We start from the raw sequence: 15,746 nt of genomic DNA on the forward strand, positions 1-15,746 counted from the left end.
ATAACCGGTAGCTGATTTCTACATTGACTTTAACGGTGCTGAGTCAGACGACATCGTTGCGACGATGTAACGACACTGTGGCAACTTAAAGTTGATGTTGACATTCACATGGTTAGTAAACCGTTAAACATTACTTAGTTCTAAGTCCAAGTGTACGGCACGGTGTCGTCTACCTTAACACCGTTTGACGGTTTACTAAGACCGTGAAGATCGATGTAGAAATCGGCTAACAGTTATTTGATTCAGGTTGCTAATTTGAAAATTTTGTTGGTTCAGGTTCATAAATGCATGGTATTGCAATTTAGTTTGGAAAAGACATGCAGCCAATTTTGTTTGGTTTTGATTTTGGCCACTGTCCCCCACTATTAAACTCTTCCAATTCTTTTATTTTCCCATAAAACCCCCAAACTCTTTTCTATCTATCAATTTAACCCAATTTTTAATTGAGAGCCCAAAAAAGGTGAAGCTTTTAATCACTTCGAAGAAAATTTTGCGATTTGGAGTTTCTTCAATCTGAATTCTTCTCTTCGTAGTCTTTGAATCCTAAAGGAACAATCTTTTGTGTCAGAGAACGGCTCTAAGATGACAGAGGACAACGATGAGCCTAGGGTTTCTCCAAGCAACTCTTCTACAACGAACGATACTTCTAAAACGAGGCAAAGGTATCAACTTTCATTGTTTTAGCCATTCCAATTATCAACCTAATCACATCTTTATCATCTTCAATCTGTTACATTTTCTTGAAATTGACACCGAGTTTTAACCATTCGATTCATGCCCTTCTCTGAATTGTTGCTTCAACTACTTTGATATTGGTTTTGGAATCTATTTTGTGAATAAAGATTGTGGCTTTTTTGATTTTTGGCTCTGAACCTTTTGTTTAGGCTATGTTCATCCTTAGCATCTTTATTCTATGAATTGTGAATAAAGATTTTGGCTCTGAACCTTATGTTTAGGCTATGTTCATCTTTAATTCCTAACCAATTTGTATCTTTAGTTGTTAACTGAATGAGAATTTTATGAATTGGGTGGCAGGAGAAAGAGAAAGTGGGATCAGCCAGCGGAGCAGCTTGTTGCGGCTGGAGTTGCGTTTCCTCAATTACTTCCTTTAGGCAACACTATGAATGTTCCTTCTATGTCACCATTGCTCCCAACGCTTTCTGTGCCTCCACTAGGTCCAAAAGTTAATCAAGTATATAACTCTTACACTCTTGCGGTGTTTGTTATACTTATTTTCGGGGTGAACCTCTGACTTAGCTATTGCATTATGCACTATGGCATAGATGATATGTCATGTTTTAATCTAATTTGGTATCTTTATTATATGTTTCTAGTGGATTGTAGTACCTCCTTAAAATTGCTGCATCTCTTGAAACAACATGATTAGTAAGTAGTGTTAGCATGTATTGGTCTAGTTCTCCCTCTGGTCATGTATGATATTTCAGAAGTGCTTGAAGTATGGTGTCTGTGTTTGTGACTTTAACATTATTGCCTGTATACTGAACGAGCTGTTGTTTGTGGGTATATTTCTTAATCCTCCTTTTATTCTGTAAGTCCAACATGGTGATTCATTGTAATTTTTTGCATGTCCATCTAGCATAAGATACAGGATGAGTTGATCATAGCGCGAGAAATTGTTATCAACGATGCTGAGGCTTCTCTTAGGCACAAGCTTACTAAACGCTCAACTCAAGAAGAAGTATGTGTAACTTTTCTATGCTTATAAGATACAATTTTCCTTTCTCTAGTTTGTAATGCCTATTCGCCTTGCAGATTCAGAGGTCTACTGGCGCTGTGGTGATTACTAGGTTTGTCCAACATCTAACTCATGGAGAAGGAAGTTTTACAATAATCTTTTCTAGATTTAACTGATGAACTTTTTTTGTAGGGGCAAGTATCGTCCTCCAAATGCACCTCTTGATGGTGAAAAGCCATTGTATCTTCACATATCTGCTGCTGCCCAGGTTTGTTATCCTTTTTAGCCTAACAGAATAATAGTCAAGGGGAATCAAAAGGACTAGGCTAAGAAGCTAGTGATTAGTGCTGTGTGATTACTGATTAGGTTGTTTGATAGAAACTATAATGTGTCGAGATGTTTTGGAAATATGATAGATGTCTCGCATGTGAGTGGCAGAAAGTAAAACGTTTGTGGCTTAAAGAAATTCCTTGTTTCCCATATTTGAGAAGCTTTATTTGACCTCTGAGCTTGGAGAAGTTGGCCTGGTTTTTACGTATGTTATTGCACGTGCAGTTAAACGAGACTACAGAACGTATTTTAGCAGTTGATCGTGCAGCAGCTATGATTGAGGAGATGCTGAAACAGAAATCAATTTCACAGGTCGGATCAGTTGGGTTACCGACTGTCAAGGTAGATTCTGTTTCACTTCTTTTTTGTAGTTATGATATTGGAAAAATAACAATGTAAACCATGTTACCAGATGCAGAGCACATGCGTGTATTTGGGTTTCGAAGCTGACCCATCATCTAATGTTGCTGCTCGTATTCGTGGACCTAATGTGAGTTTTTCTTAAATATCTCCCCCTTTGTTCTTTCTAAGTTACACCAAAAGAATTGAATCTTTAGTCTAATATCAATCAAGAGAAGTGTTAGCCAATTGGTGTTATGTTTTCATCTTTGATTAATTTTTGCACTTTCTTTTATTTGTCTCAATCCATGAATTCGAGAGATTCTAATGTTGAAGCTCTCTCTGACATCTCCGTGCAATCGGGAGAGAACTTTTTTTTTTGTTGGTGGTGGTTGGCTTTCGTACATGCAGGATCAGTATATAAATCACATTATGAATGAAACAGGAGCAACTGTTGTACTAAGAGGGCGCGGTTCTGGAAGCATTGAGAACCAACATGGAGAAGGTATTATTTTCCTCGTTTCTGTTATTATTCGTCTACTTATGAAGGTGTTATTTACCCTGCAAGGTGTGTATATCTGAATGACATTGTTAATGTAAATTCCTGTTTTTAATGCATTATGGCAGAAGCACAACTACCGCTGCATCTATTATTGTCCGGCAGCAACCCAAAGACCATCGACGATGCAAAACGTTTAGCTGAGAATCTTATGGATACGATCAGTGTAGAATTTGGGGCATCAAGGTCAATTTTAACTTCCAGAATATCTTCAATGTTTGCCAGATATAATAGGCCTTCTTCCTGTTTACATCATCTTTTTGTCACTAAATATTACTTCTTGCTGATAGATTTGAACCACTTTGGTTTTAAAAGATAAATTCCTTCATAGGGTCTTCTATTTTCTGATCAGAAGCATGTTCCTATGTTTTAAAAATAAAAAATTATTTGCTGATCTGTAATTATTCTACAAAATGTTTCAGGATTTCCTCAAACAAGGTGTATGGTGCAGTACCACCACCACAGCAACTACTTTCTGGAGCTCCAGGTTCTGAAAAGGAGCAAACGCCAAATTTAACTTCAACATATGGTTTGATGACATCGATACCAATCACAGCACCACCAAGCACTGTTAGTCCGTTTCCAGTTACTCCAGCTACAAGTCTTTATCCTCAGTTTCCAGTAATGCAACCTCTAGGAATATCAAATGGTGGGCACTTCCATCAAAGTCCTGTCAGTTACTTACAGCCCGTGGCGGGGGGAACTAGCTATAGTGGGTATGCTGGAATATACCCTCAAGCCACACCACTGCAACAAGTTGCTCAAGTCCTTAAGCAATCTATTTCTCCTGTTATCTCCACTGTGCCCCCTACTATGTTGCCAGCTACATCCTTCTCGACCCCAAGTGATATTTCAAGTAAGGAAAAGGAAAGGAACCCACCCCGAAAGCGAAAGTTTCAAGAACTACCAGCTGATTGTAAGGTTCCAGCAAAAGCCAAACAGGTAAAAACAAATTTCTGCATCCGCGGTGATTTTGACGAAGAAATATATGGGTCGAACCCTGGTCTTCCATAACTAAGTTACCATGAGAAAACTTGTGCTTAGGGTTGTTTGAAATAAAATTTTCCAAGTATTGGGTACTTGTAAGCAGTTAGCATTAGTGAATGAGGGAACAGATCAGGTATAAGTCTTTTACATGGACAAATGATTAAATACTTTGGGTAGGGTGACAAAAGGTAAGGTTTTTTTACTGCCCTCATGAAGCCTAGCATGCATCTTCTTAAGCATGTCTGCGTCTAAAGTATCAAACCTGTTTATGAAATCTATCATTGGATTGTCATAAGTATCATGAAAATTCATGGCATCTAAGTTCTAATACATTTTTTCAGTTTCTCTGTGATGATTTTATCCTGTGCTGATTTTTTTCCCTTACTATTCCAGGTATTTTTCTGAACTTCTAAGAAGCTAACTAGCTTATTCTGGACCCGTGGGCCATTGGTTTGCATGTTTCACAGGGTATTTTTAATATTGGAGGCACCATGTGGTTTGGAGTAGTTTTCGCTACAACTTGGCGACCAGAATCAAATTTATCCTTACTTTTAAATCTCTTTTAACAGACGTGATATGTGTGCATTGAATAATCCAATGTATCTGCACTTTAGTACCTTGCATTTAGGTTGGCATTACTGACATCTACTGATACCTTTATCCATTGTATAATATGCTCATTCTCCACCGTAGATGGAACTATGCGCTTGATATAATTTTTGCAATCAAATGTTTCTTGATGCATGTAGTTAGAGAAAAAATTAACATTAAATTGACCAGTATAAACATATGTTAGGTTGTCGTTAGAACCAAGCAGCTATACATCTTCTGATCTTTTTGGATGTTAGTGAGCTTGTGACTGTTTGAATGAAAATGTTGTTTGAATTCACTTTGGTCGTGAATGAGTTTGTAAAAGGTTTACAGTTTTACCAAATCCATTCTTCATGATTTAGCGTTCCGGTACATTTTTCCTGGATTTGAAAGTGTTCGCATTACTCTCTCCGCTTTTTAGGAATACCATCTCTTCATAGTTCATATATTTGCATGGTCACTTTTTATCTGCCAAAACGTCCAACTGTTGTAGTGTATATGGCGATGAATGTTTTAATTCTATCATATGTTGCAGCAATCAGAGTTAGCAATGACAGGTGATGTTACTCCAAAGAATATAGTTGAGGAGCCATCAGCAAATAGAGTGCAGTCGCCTCGTTCACCAAGATCTGTGATGCCTCCTCCTCCACCAAAGACCATCACACCACCGCCTTCTAAGACCGTGTCTCCTCGATCGTCAAGAAGCATGCTTCCTCCACCACCACCTTCTAAGACCATGTCTCCTCAATCATCAAAAAGCATGCTTCCTCCACCACCACGATTTACACCGACAACTCAACCTTCAAGATTACAGGACAACCACATCACTGTAAAGAAACCAAGTCCAGTTCCAGGTATTAGATTAAAACCACCAATTATTTACTGATTTGATACGAATCTTAGGGTTAACGGTAACTTAGCATCATTTATGATCAATCAATCACGTGCCCTGATGTTGCAGATACGTTGGTAAAGCTGATGGAATATGGAGACGATGAAGACGATGACGACGATTCTGATGACACATTGATAATCAGATCGTGACAATGTTTTAGATTACAGAAACTTCTTATCTGGCAACAAAATGCCAATTTATGTTTGTAACAATAGAAATGTTGGTGTCTTACTGATTTGGAATTTCATTGCCATTACTTTAGTTATCTTTAAAACATTAGTTACTTGTTTTGCAAGAAATTGATCCTTTTGTTGTAGTAACTCATATTATTGATTTTATACATGATGTAGAAGCCTTTCCAAGTTATCATTTTTTTATTTCTATAAATAGAATTAGATTATATATAATAATTCCTTGAAAATTTTATAGATATCTTTGATTACTTTTTCCAAAACAATAACGTCTTTTGAATATAACTTTTGCTTTTTGTAGATTATCTTTATACACCAAATTGGTCAAGTCAAGATGATATATTTATATGCGACTAAATTCATATTTTTCAATTAAAAAAACGGTATTACAGTTTTCAGATGATTAAAATATTATTGACCCACAATTTAAGTCAGAAAGAAAATTCCAAGTTGAGTTTTTATATATTTTTTTGTCAACTAAAAATTCCAAATTGGTTAAAATATTATCAAGTTGTGTATGGTGTGATTCCATGAAAGGTCGTGTAGTTGACCAAAGACCTTTGCAAAATTGTGATATGGTCAAGTCTATTTCTTTTGACTTGTCTCTTACTCCTAAATAAATTCATTTCTTTACTTTTGATTACAAAAAAAATTCCAAATCTAATCATAATTCTTTAAGACCAACCAACAACTATAACAAAGACCTCGCAAACTTTTATTTCACTAAAATATTCATGAAATGATGAATATAAAGATTACAATGTAATAAATTCAATACAAACAAAACATATATTTCTATACTTGTAACATTATAATGAACCAACCAAACTCTTAACACAATTTATAATCATCTTCTATAAGAATTGTTCAAGGATTTAGGAGAACCAGCAAAGAGATCCAACAAGAGTCTCTCAAGATCATCAGTAGTGTACTTAATATACCTTTCACTCACATTGTTCTTGTGTCTACTGTAAAATGTCCAATACGCTTGAATCACCCACATTGACGCCTTTGTCCTCACGTCTTCTCTTAGCCCCTCATCGGATATTAGCCACCCGGTTTGCGCCTTATACACTTCCTCAAACGCAGTGTTGAATCCTTGGAACCGCTCCCTTGGGCGTAGATTCTTCGAACCATGACCTGAGCTGGAACCAGAATCGTCCTTGAGGAAGGATAGGACAGGGAGCCAGGTTGCGCGTTCATACTCTATTGATTGCTGCTGAAACTTCCATGTATGTTTTCGGTTCCATTTGTCACCGAAGATATGTCTCAGCTCGGACTTTAGTACTTTTCGGGTCATGTAGTGTATGTTGTTGAGGAGAAAAATGTGTCGTAGAGAGACATCTTTGTATAGTTTTGATTTCTCTTGAAGGTTGGCTTCGAGGGCAGAGGTTATGGAGTAGAAATGTCGGGTCATTGCCAGAAATTTGTCAGGTGAAGAAGAGTTTTCGTAGGTTGACTCTTCTTCGACCATCACGGGATTGATAATATCCGGCGATGGAGGTATTGTGAGATCTTCTACATCGTCGTGTTCCATTAGAAGAGAGTCGAGCGTGTGGCTGAAATCCGTTAGAGCCATGAGGTAATTCATCACATAATTTGTAAGCGGGTGAACCGCGCCTCCAGGGAAAGGATGCGATGAGACATCCGATGCAATCGCACTTTTGAATTCAAGAAACGTTGTTCTTGCACAGTCCCCGAGTCTCCTCATCACTTCCCTATATTCTGTTCTTACGGATGAACCGGGATGATCCAAGAACAAAGCATCGATCTCTGGTAAAAGCTCGGATGCTAGCTCGTACATTTCAAGAATCCTAAGCAATTTCTCGGGCTGTCGTGGACCAAGAGACACAGCTTCACCAAAATTGAGCAACTGCATCATTGGAGCCTTCACAGTATCGACGAAACAAGTTAGACCGATCTCATTTAGGTCCCCAAAGATCTGATTATCCAGAGACTTCTCGCTCAAGAGATATATCTGGACGATATTTCTCACAACCCGAACCCATTTCTTGATATTCGTATTTAACGTAGCCCAATCCATCCTCAAAACATCTTCAATGCTCAACTTCTCGACCTCGTGGTTATAAAGAAACTCATCCAACGCATCTTTTCTAACCATTGTACATACCTGGATACACTCGCGGTCATACCCCGAAGCAATCATAGTGGTTGCAATGTTCTTGAGATCTGATATAACATCAGGATTAATCAAATCAACCACAATTTCCCCTGAGTTTCTCCTACTATCGTTATTGCTTCCAAGAATCAAATCCTCAGTAGAAGCAGCGCCAAACGAAGCCATGGCCTCTTCTTCCACACCATGATCCGCTTCAACAGACCGAAACGACGAATGTTCAAGCTCAAAAGGCAATCTATTCTCCACAAGAAGATGCTTAAACTCATCCTCAAGCCGTGCCATCGCCGTTTGAAGAACATCATGAGCTTTTCTTAAAGAAAGCTCCTCACTTCCCGCCTTCCCTAAACCCGAAGAACCGTTCAACCGTTCAATCAAACTCCTCAACTCATTCACAGCATCTAAATACAGATTACCTTCATCTGAACCCAAATCCCAAATCATCGATTCATCGACTTCTCTAGTCATAATCTTATCACTAACAACATTAAGCCTTTGCTCAATCTCACCTATTTCATCTTCCTCATCTCCATCCTCAGCTATGACCACACGAGACAACTCCAATAAGAGATTCCCCAAAACCTTCTTAGCATTTTTAGTAAGACTCTTACCAGATCTAAGTTCCTTCACAACATACTTAGCAGCAACAATCAACTTCTCCTCTCCATCTACCTCAAACTCTCCCATATCCACACAAATGAAATCACCAAATAAGCTTATCCAAAACTTAAAACCCTAAAACAAACTTAAATCTTTAAACCCTAATTCTCAAAACCTTGAACCCATTAAAAAACCCAGAAGAAAGAATCACAAAAGACTTAAACTTTACATGAAAGTTTGAGACTTTAATGTCAAAACTTAGCAAAAGAGGATCTTTTTCAGAGTGAGATTGGTGAAGAAGAAGAAGAAGAAACGTATGGATTCAAAAATCAATTTTCTTTAAAGATTGAAAAATGCAGATTTTCTTGGAGATTTCTCTTTCTCTCCCAATTTTTTTTTAAATTTTTGCTCTTAAAAATGTTTTTTTTTCTTTCTTGTTATTGGATTTGATTTGATTTGTTTTGTTTTGTTGCTCCACTATAAGACCACAAGAACAGAGGAAGAAGATTCAACGGAAGAAAAGGTTGACGATGTTTATTTTTATTGTTTATTATCCACAAACAGTTGATTAATAAAGTTTTGGATTATTAAATACTTAATTACTTTGCTTCACACTCTCGGTTTCTAAACAAGTGCACCAAAAAAAAAAAAAAAAATTAACACAACTGGTATTTTAAGTATATACAAATGCTTTTTTTTTTTTTTTGTCAACCACTATTAATTAAGATTCAAAAGAGTGATTCCTGAGGAATGTTGTTTACATACAAATGCTGGTTATATTGGATTTTTAATTAGATAAAACGAAAATGAGACAGTGTTAGATGGTTTTAATATGCGAGGAAAGAATTCGAAATCTATATTAAAATGTAAGGATTTTAGTATATTTGACCTTTGGAGTGGTAATGCAACATTAGTGGTGAATTATATAATCGTGCATAATTAATGAAATAGGCAAGTTGAAGACCGGAATATTTATAGCAAGGACAAACTTTTATTTTGTGGTCGAAGGGTCAAGGGACAAGGGTATATTACAACTCGATCGGTATGCAAAGAAACAAAAAATAGGATAATTTTCAAAAATATTACATTTAAGTGTTAGTTTTTTTAAAAAAATATCACTTAAATTTTGATTTTATAAAAATACCACAGAAATTAAAATTTAATTTTCATTGTTCAAAACTAAATCTTAAGCACTAAACACTAAATTCTACCTCCCAAAAGCTATATTCTAAATTTAAAATAGTCAATTCAAACCTAAAATTTTAAATTTTCAACCCTTAAAAATCAATTTTTGTGTTTTTGGTATTTTTTGAAAACCAAAACTATTTATGGTATTTTTTTAGAACATTAAACTAATAGTGGTATTTTTGACCACATAATTTGAAATGTGATATTTTAAGTAATTTCTCTAAAAATAATCATGTTTATGATTGAGTAATATATGTGCGTTTTTAAAAATTTGAATCATATTATATGCAGAAAAATCTATTATTTTCTTAATTATATATATTTTATATAAACTCAAAAATAAATTAAATATAAGATCATAAAAAAGGTGAAAGAAGAATCATATATTAATGTTTAATTTAGATAGAGAGGTTTTAGAAAATTAGTAATTAATCGTATTTAGAAACATAATCAATTTGTTACCATATTTGGAAGTAGGCCTGGGCATAAAACCCGAAATCCGAAAACCGATCCGAAACCGATCAGAAAAATCCGGAACCGAACCCAAACCGAATAGTCACAAAATCCGAACGGATAATGAATTCTCCTATCCGAATTACCCGAACCGAACCCGATCCGAACCAAAAACCGAAAGGATATCCGAAAACCGGAAATAAAAATTATATATCCAAAAATATTAGTTATATTTAGTTGTAATTTTATAGCAAATAACAAAAATATCCTAAATATCCTAGATTTGGGAAAAAATTTAGTTATATTTGTTAAAATTATACATATTTTTGCAAAATTTAACCAAATTTTAGTAAGATTAAATCAATTTTTATTAAGATTGAACTATTTTTAAGTTTTTTTTCCCGAAAACCGATCCGAATCCGACACCTATCCGAACCGAAACCGAACCGATGACTCATAAAATCCGAACGGATAATAAATTCTCCTACCCAAATTATCCGAATCCGAATATATCCGAACCGAAACCGAACCGAAAAATCATAAAATCCGAACGGATAATAAACTCTCATACCCGAATTATCCGAATCCGAATATATCCGATCCGAATCCGATTTGAAATCCGAATGCCCAGGCCTATTTGGAAGCCACAGTTTCTAAAAGATTTTTTTGAAAATAATATGTAATAGTAATGACAATGGCATTATTTTGTAAATAAGTGTCAACTCTATGATTTATTTCAGATTTGTACTTCAAAAATGTATATATAGATAAAATGACTCTGAATGTGAGAAGCCACCGTTTGTAAATAAGTGCCAACCCGATGTGGAACGTTCAACACACACTTTTTCATTAATTGGGTAATATATATCACGATATATGCAGAAAAAATTGAGATTTGATTTTTAACTTATGTATTATATGATAATTCAAAATAAATCAAAAATAATCAAACAAAGATGAAAGAAGAATAATAAAGTTAAATCAGAACAAAATCTTATAAATATCTTTATTATTAAATATAGAAACCTAATTAGTGGATACGATCTAATTTTGGTAATATTTGTATCCGACTTTTAGGCAAATACCGTTGCAAGAGTTGGGCTAAATATAACCCGATCCAACCAAATTTTTATGAAGAAAATTTCTTATCGGGTCGGGCACCATTTGTGTCCAAAAACAATTTAACCCACCCGCTAAAAATGTACTTCAAAAATACTAGTATAGATTTTTATTACTATTTCATTTAATCAAATATAATTATCATATAAAAACCATAAACTATTAAAATTACTTATTAATTATTTACTTTTTATAAAATTTCAATTTTTTTAGTATTTAGAATAAAAAATTTCTGTAGTAATAATTTTTAATATTGAAATATATATTGATAGTTTTAATAATAATTGGGTTTCTCAAATATGAGAGAAGATACTTGAATTATTTATTCGGGTGATTTTGCAAATATAGAATATTATATGCAAAATAATCTTATATTTGTCTCAATTATCATACAAAGAGAGCACATGTTTCCAAAAATTGGATGTCAATTCTGTTTTCAACAACATTTTCTTCATTTGCTAAATTTTATTTTTCAAAATATATTTCTTCAATATTTTAGCCTATATATGGATTGTTTTGTCAAGTTTTAAAACTTATTTAAAATTATCTAAAAAAATTTAAAACTATCCAAAAGATTTCAAATCGGGAGTTTCTTTTTAATATATGCATTTTACCTGAAATATCTAAAAATATCCGAACATGAATGTTACTTTTATTCGTTTGAGTGGTGATTTTGTATATCTGAATTGTCCATATACGGTACATTCATACCCGTTCATGTTATCTTAAATATTTTCTACCCGAGTAGTCGCTATTATTTAAAATGAACATATTAAATATATTACATTACAGAAAGTTAGATTTATATTAAAAAAAAAAATCAAAAATGTTTGATCTCTTACAAAGTTAGTTTTTCCTAGAAAGCTGAATGAGAAGTTTGACTTTTGTATATAAAGTTTGGTATAGATTGTGAAGCCATCTTTTTACTTCCATGCAATTTTCATTGAAATGATAAAGAAAGTTCCTTTGAACTTCGAAGTACAAAAGCCAAGGGAAACACTAATTTGATTTTTAAAAAATTATCTAACGTATTGTCAATAAATTCGTATGAACTAATACTTTTGTATATTTTCCACACAATAGCCACATGAATTTTTCTGTTTGTAATGACTTATGTGTTCCAATTTATAACTAATTAACGATAATTTTTTTTTTTTCTTACTTCTCCATCTCGTAATGATTTCATATTTGTAATGATAACTCACAAAACATTTGTAGAATAGGATCACAAGCAAACAAAATTATAAGAGTTTTTTTAACTCACAACCAATTGATGATATGTTCTTTAAATAATTGTTTTTATATTATTATTTATAAGATTCAAATTCTGAAAATTTTTAAGTAAAAATCTTGGATTACTATACAAACTCAATCAATATAACAGAAACTCTAATCATGTTTATTTAGATTTAAAAGTATATTTTTTCTTTTCTTCAACCTATATATAAAAAAATATATATATATATATATATGACTCTTAAATGAATCTTAAATGACTCTTAGATGAATCTTAGGTCTTAATATGAATTTAATTAAATGGCAAATGTTGATATTTCTTAAGAAATGTCTCTTAATTAAGAAACAAAAGATAAGGTAAGAGGCGGATGCGTGTCGCCACCCCATTGGTCGAAGAAGAATTATAAAACGGAAAAAAAGAGAATCGGGATTCTCTCTCTTCTCCTCCTTTCTCTCTATCTTCTATTTTCACGTGTTTGTTTTTTTTTTCTAGCGACGAAGGACGGGATTGAGTTAAATCTCTGATTCACCGCTGTTTCTATCCTCCGGCAGAACTACAAGAGTTATCTCATCATCTCCACCGACGTTTGGTTTCCACGGCGACGAGGAGAAGCTCTAATCGGCGTCGAGGAGAAGCTGTAATCGTAGATCTAAGTTCAAGATCTCCGATTTTTCAACAAATCGGAGTTAATCCTTCACAAATCGGTTATTTCTAGTATGAATCTCTCTCTGCATGTTCGATTTGATGTTATTTGAGTGTGGGGAAATTAGGGTTCATATATTTGGGGAAATTAGGGTTTTTTTTTTGTTTTTGTAAAATTAGGGTTAATCTTGTATGTCTGTATATTTAGGCATGATTTTTAATATCGTTTACACCAATTACTCTTCGATTTAATTCGATTGTTTGTGTAGATAGTTTTTAATCTGGTTGTTTGTGTTGATGAATGTTTCGATTTACACTTTGAGTTGTTTGATTCTATAATTTGTGTTTGTTTTGATTAATTTCTATACGAATAAGTATTAGATTTCTTTGAGATATATGTATTAAAATGATAAGGTTTTGATATAGATTAGGTCAGTTTTATTTTGAAGTCATGTATGGAGATGAATTGATGCTTTTAACACATTGTTTGTGTCTGTTCGTATCTGTTTTGGTTTCTATACGCATGATTGTTTGGTTTCTTTGAGATTTATGTGTTAAAGTGATGAGGTTGTGATATAGATTAGGTCAGTTTTATTTTGAGATCATGTATGGAGATGAATTGATTTCTTTTAACACATTGTTTGTGTCTGTTTGTGCCTGTTTTAACAAATTCCTCTTGAATTTGATTAGTTTCCCTCTTGAATTTGATCAAATGATCTCTGTTTGACTGCGAGGATTATATGGAGATACAAAGAAAGATAGAATCTGCTACATATGATTGGAGATTTTATGAGAGAACTCAGAGGAAGATTACTCCGGATTAAGACTAGAGATTAGGGTAAGTAATAACTGTCTTTTCTTCCTTAACTGATCTGAATATTGATGATATATATTAGGTGAGACTTGAATTGTGTGATTAGTATTGTTGCTTGTTCATTAAATGCATACCAAGAAAGAGGAACAAGTGGACATCCAAAGAAGATGTGGTCCTCATCTCTGCTTGGTAATAAACAAAGAGGAGAAGCTTTCTGGAAGCGCATTGCAACATACTTTTCAGCTAGTCTCAATGTTTCTACTCTGAAACAGAGGCTGCCAAGTCATTTCAAATGAAGGTGGGCAAAGATTAACGCGATTGTTTGCAAGTTTGTGGGATCCTATCAAGCTGCAACAACTAAGATGACAAGTGGGCACAATGATGATGATTTGATGAAACTAGCTCATCAGATTTACGAGAGTGATTACAAGAAGAAGTTCATGCTAGAGCATGCATGGAGAGAGTTAAGACATGATCAGACTGGCAAGATTAAAAGAAGAAAGGTTGAATCTGGTTCTATGCATTCTTCTGAAGCTTCCCAAGCCCATGGAGAGTCTGTAGCTTCTCAAGCTCGTCCACCTGGTGTGAAGGCTGCCAAGGGTTAAGGCAAAAGGACTGCCAACAGTTCACCTAATGTGGAAGTAGAAGGGCAGGCATTGGAAAGGATTCAGACTTTGTGGGACATAAAACAACAAAATTTTGCTAAGAACATGCTTTGAAAGATAAACTTACCAACAGGAAATTGTTTGAATTTCTTCAAGCTAAATCAGATCCTCTTACTGAAATTGAGGAAGAACTAAAGACCAAGCTAATTACAGAGATTTTGCTTTGAATTTCTTGCTTGTATTTATGTTTATGTTTCTGGTTGTCTTCGTGTTTGTGTTTATGTTTGTGTTTATGTTACCAACAATGTAGTTTGTGTTTATGGTTCTGTTTCATATGCTAAATGATGTTTACGTTTCAATTAATTTGTGACTTTAAGTCATATTTCTGTAAACAAACAAAAAAATATTTTTTGTTATCATTGTTTTGCTCTCTGTTTGTATATTCTTTGTACGTTCACGTGAAACGAGAAGAAGAAAAAAAAAATGATGGACACCACAAGTTTTCTCTGTAGGTTCACGGACACCACAAGTTTCACTTTACTTTATACCACAACTTTTCACTTTACTTTGTACCACAAGTTTTCACTTTGCTTTGTACACCATGTATTATTTTGGAAGGTTTGCTATAAATATCGCCATATAATATCACATGTCTTCATTCTCTTTTGTTCTTACAAACTCAATACAAAAAATCCAAACCAATACCACAACCAATTACTTGTTAACAAACCAAATCCAAGCCATATTTTACTCCAAAAACAATTACTTGTTCTCATACCAAATCCAAGCCTTCATATTTTCTTTTCACACCAATTTCTTATTCTCAAACCAAATCCAAGCCTTCCTTTTCTTTTTAATCAAGAAAATCCAAAAAATTCTACTTCAAACCAAAAGATCCAATATTTTCTACAGAGAAAATGGCATCATCTTTCCGTGATAATTTCGAAGAAGCGTTGGACGAAGAATTTGATAATATTTTCGAGCATAAATTAGATAATTATTTGTACAATTACTGTTATCGTTAACAAGTAGCACAATTGAAGAAAAAAATAGTCTATACTGAAAGACATCGTGAAGAATGACACATCTAGTTATGGAACGATTATTTCGTAGAAAATCCAACTTTCCCTTCTAGTCTATTCCGACGCCGTTTTAGAATGACCAATCCCTTATTCATGGGTATTGTGATCGACTCTCTGCAGAAATTACATACTTTCAACAAAGAAGAGATGCTACCGGAAAGGACGGTTTCTCTGCACTACAGAAGTCTACTACAACAATTTGTATGTTTGCATATGGTTGTGCAGCTGATGCGGTGACGTATACCTCCGTAACGCTGAACCGCTTCGATGAAGTGCATGGA

General features: G+C 34.1%; 2 protein-coding genes and 1 long non-coding RNA gene across 5 annotated transcripts; 2 read left to right on the forward strand and 1 right to left on the reverse strand.

Annotated features, from left to right (window-relative positions):
• The first annotated feature begins 445 nt into the window (after positions 1 to 445).
• LOC9313258 (protein RIK) lies at positions 446 to 5,763 on the forward strand. Of its 3 annotated transcripts, XM_002875473.2 has the most exons (12): positions 448 to 662; positions 1,036 to 1,192; positions 1,598 to 1,699; positions 1,774 to 1,808; positions 1,889 to 1,964; positions 2,252 to 2,368; positions 2,439 to 2,516; positions 2,777 to 2,870; positions 2,993 to 3,110; positions 3,347 to 3,866; positions 5,038 to 5,356; positions 5,464 to 5,763. In XM_002875473.2, the coding sequence occupies exons 1-12, from the start codon at positions 583 to 585 to the stop codon at positions 5,544 to 5,546; spliced, it is 1,779 nt and encodes a 592-aa protein (XP_002875519.1). In that variant the 5' UTR covers positions 448 to 582; the 3' UTR covers positions 5,547 to 5,763. The 3 variants fall into 3 exon arrangements, with proteins under 3 accessions (XP_020881038.1, XP_020881039.1, XP_002875519.1); XM_021025379.1 differs by lacking the exons at positions 5,038 to 5,356; positions 5,464 to 5,763 and adding an exon at positions 4,379 to 4,641 and having other exon boundaries at positions 446 to 662; XM_021025380.1 differs by lacking the exons at positions 5,038 to 5,356; positions 5,464 to 5,763 and adding an exon at positions 4,305 to 4,478 and having other exon boundaries at positions 446 to 662.
• Positions 5,764 to 6,280: 517 nt separating this feature from the next.
• LOC9311588 (exocyst complex component EXO70B1) lies at positions 6,281 to 8,767 on the reverse strand. The gene has a single exon (XM_021025746.1). It carries the CDS (start codon positions 8,410 to 8,412, stop codon positions 6,436 to 6,438), a length of 1,977 nt encoding a protein of 658 aa, XP_020881405.1. The 5' UTR covers positions 8,413 to 8,767; the 3' UTR covers positions 6,281 to 6,435.
• Positions 8,768 to 12,747: 3,980 nt separating this feature from the next.
• Positions 12,748 to 14,746, forward strand: LOC110228426. The gene is made up of 2 exons (XR_002331975.1): positions 12,748 to 13,036; positions 13,699 to 14,746. It is a non-coding gene; the product is annotated as an uncharacterized LOC110228426 (long non-coding RNA).
• The last annotated feature ends 1,000 nt before the right edge of the window (positions 14,747 to 15,746 follow it).

This window comes from Arabidopsis lyrata (assembly GCF_000004255.2).
Source record: "Arabidopsis lyrata subsp. lyrata unplaced genomic scaffold ARALYscaffold_5, whole genome shotgun sequence".
Classification (NCBI taxonomy): domain Eukaryota; kingdom Viridiplantae; phylum Streptophyta; class Magnoliopsida; order Brassicales; family Brassicaceae; genus Arabidopsis; species Arabidopsis lyrata.

Excerpts from the sequence above, each read along its gene's own strand:
- LOC9313258 (XM_002875473.2), top strand. The coding sequence starts at position 583 with ATGACAGAGGACAACGATGAGCCTAGGGTTTCTCCAAGCAACTCTTCT. Across the intron at positions 2,517-2,776 it reads CTCGTATTCGTGGACCTAAT|GATCAGTATATAAATCACAT; the intron begins GTGAGTTTTTCT and ends TCGTACATGCAG. Across the intron at positions 5,357-5,463 it reads GAAACCAAGTCCAGTTCCAG|ATACGTTGGTAAAGCTGATG; the intron begins GTATTAGATTAA and ends CTGATGTTGCAG.
- LOC9311588 (XM_021025746.1), bottom strand. The coding sequence starts at position 8,412 with ATGGGAGAGTTTGAGGTAGATGGAGAGGAGAAGTTGATTGTTGCTGCT.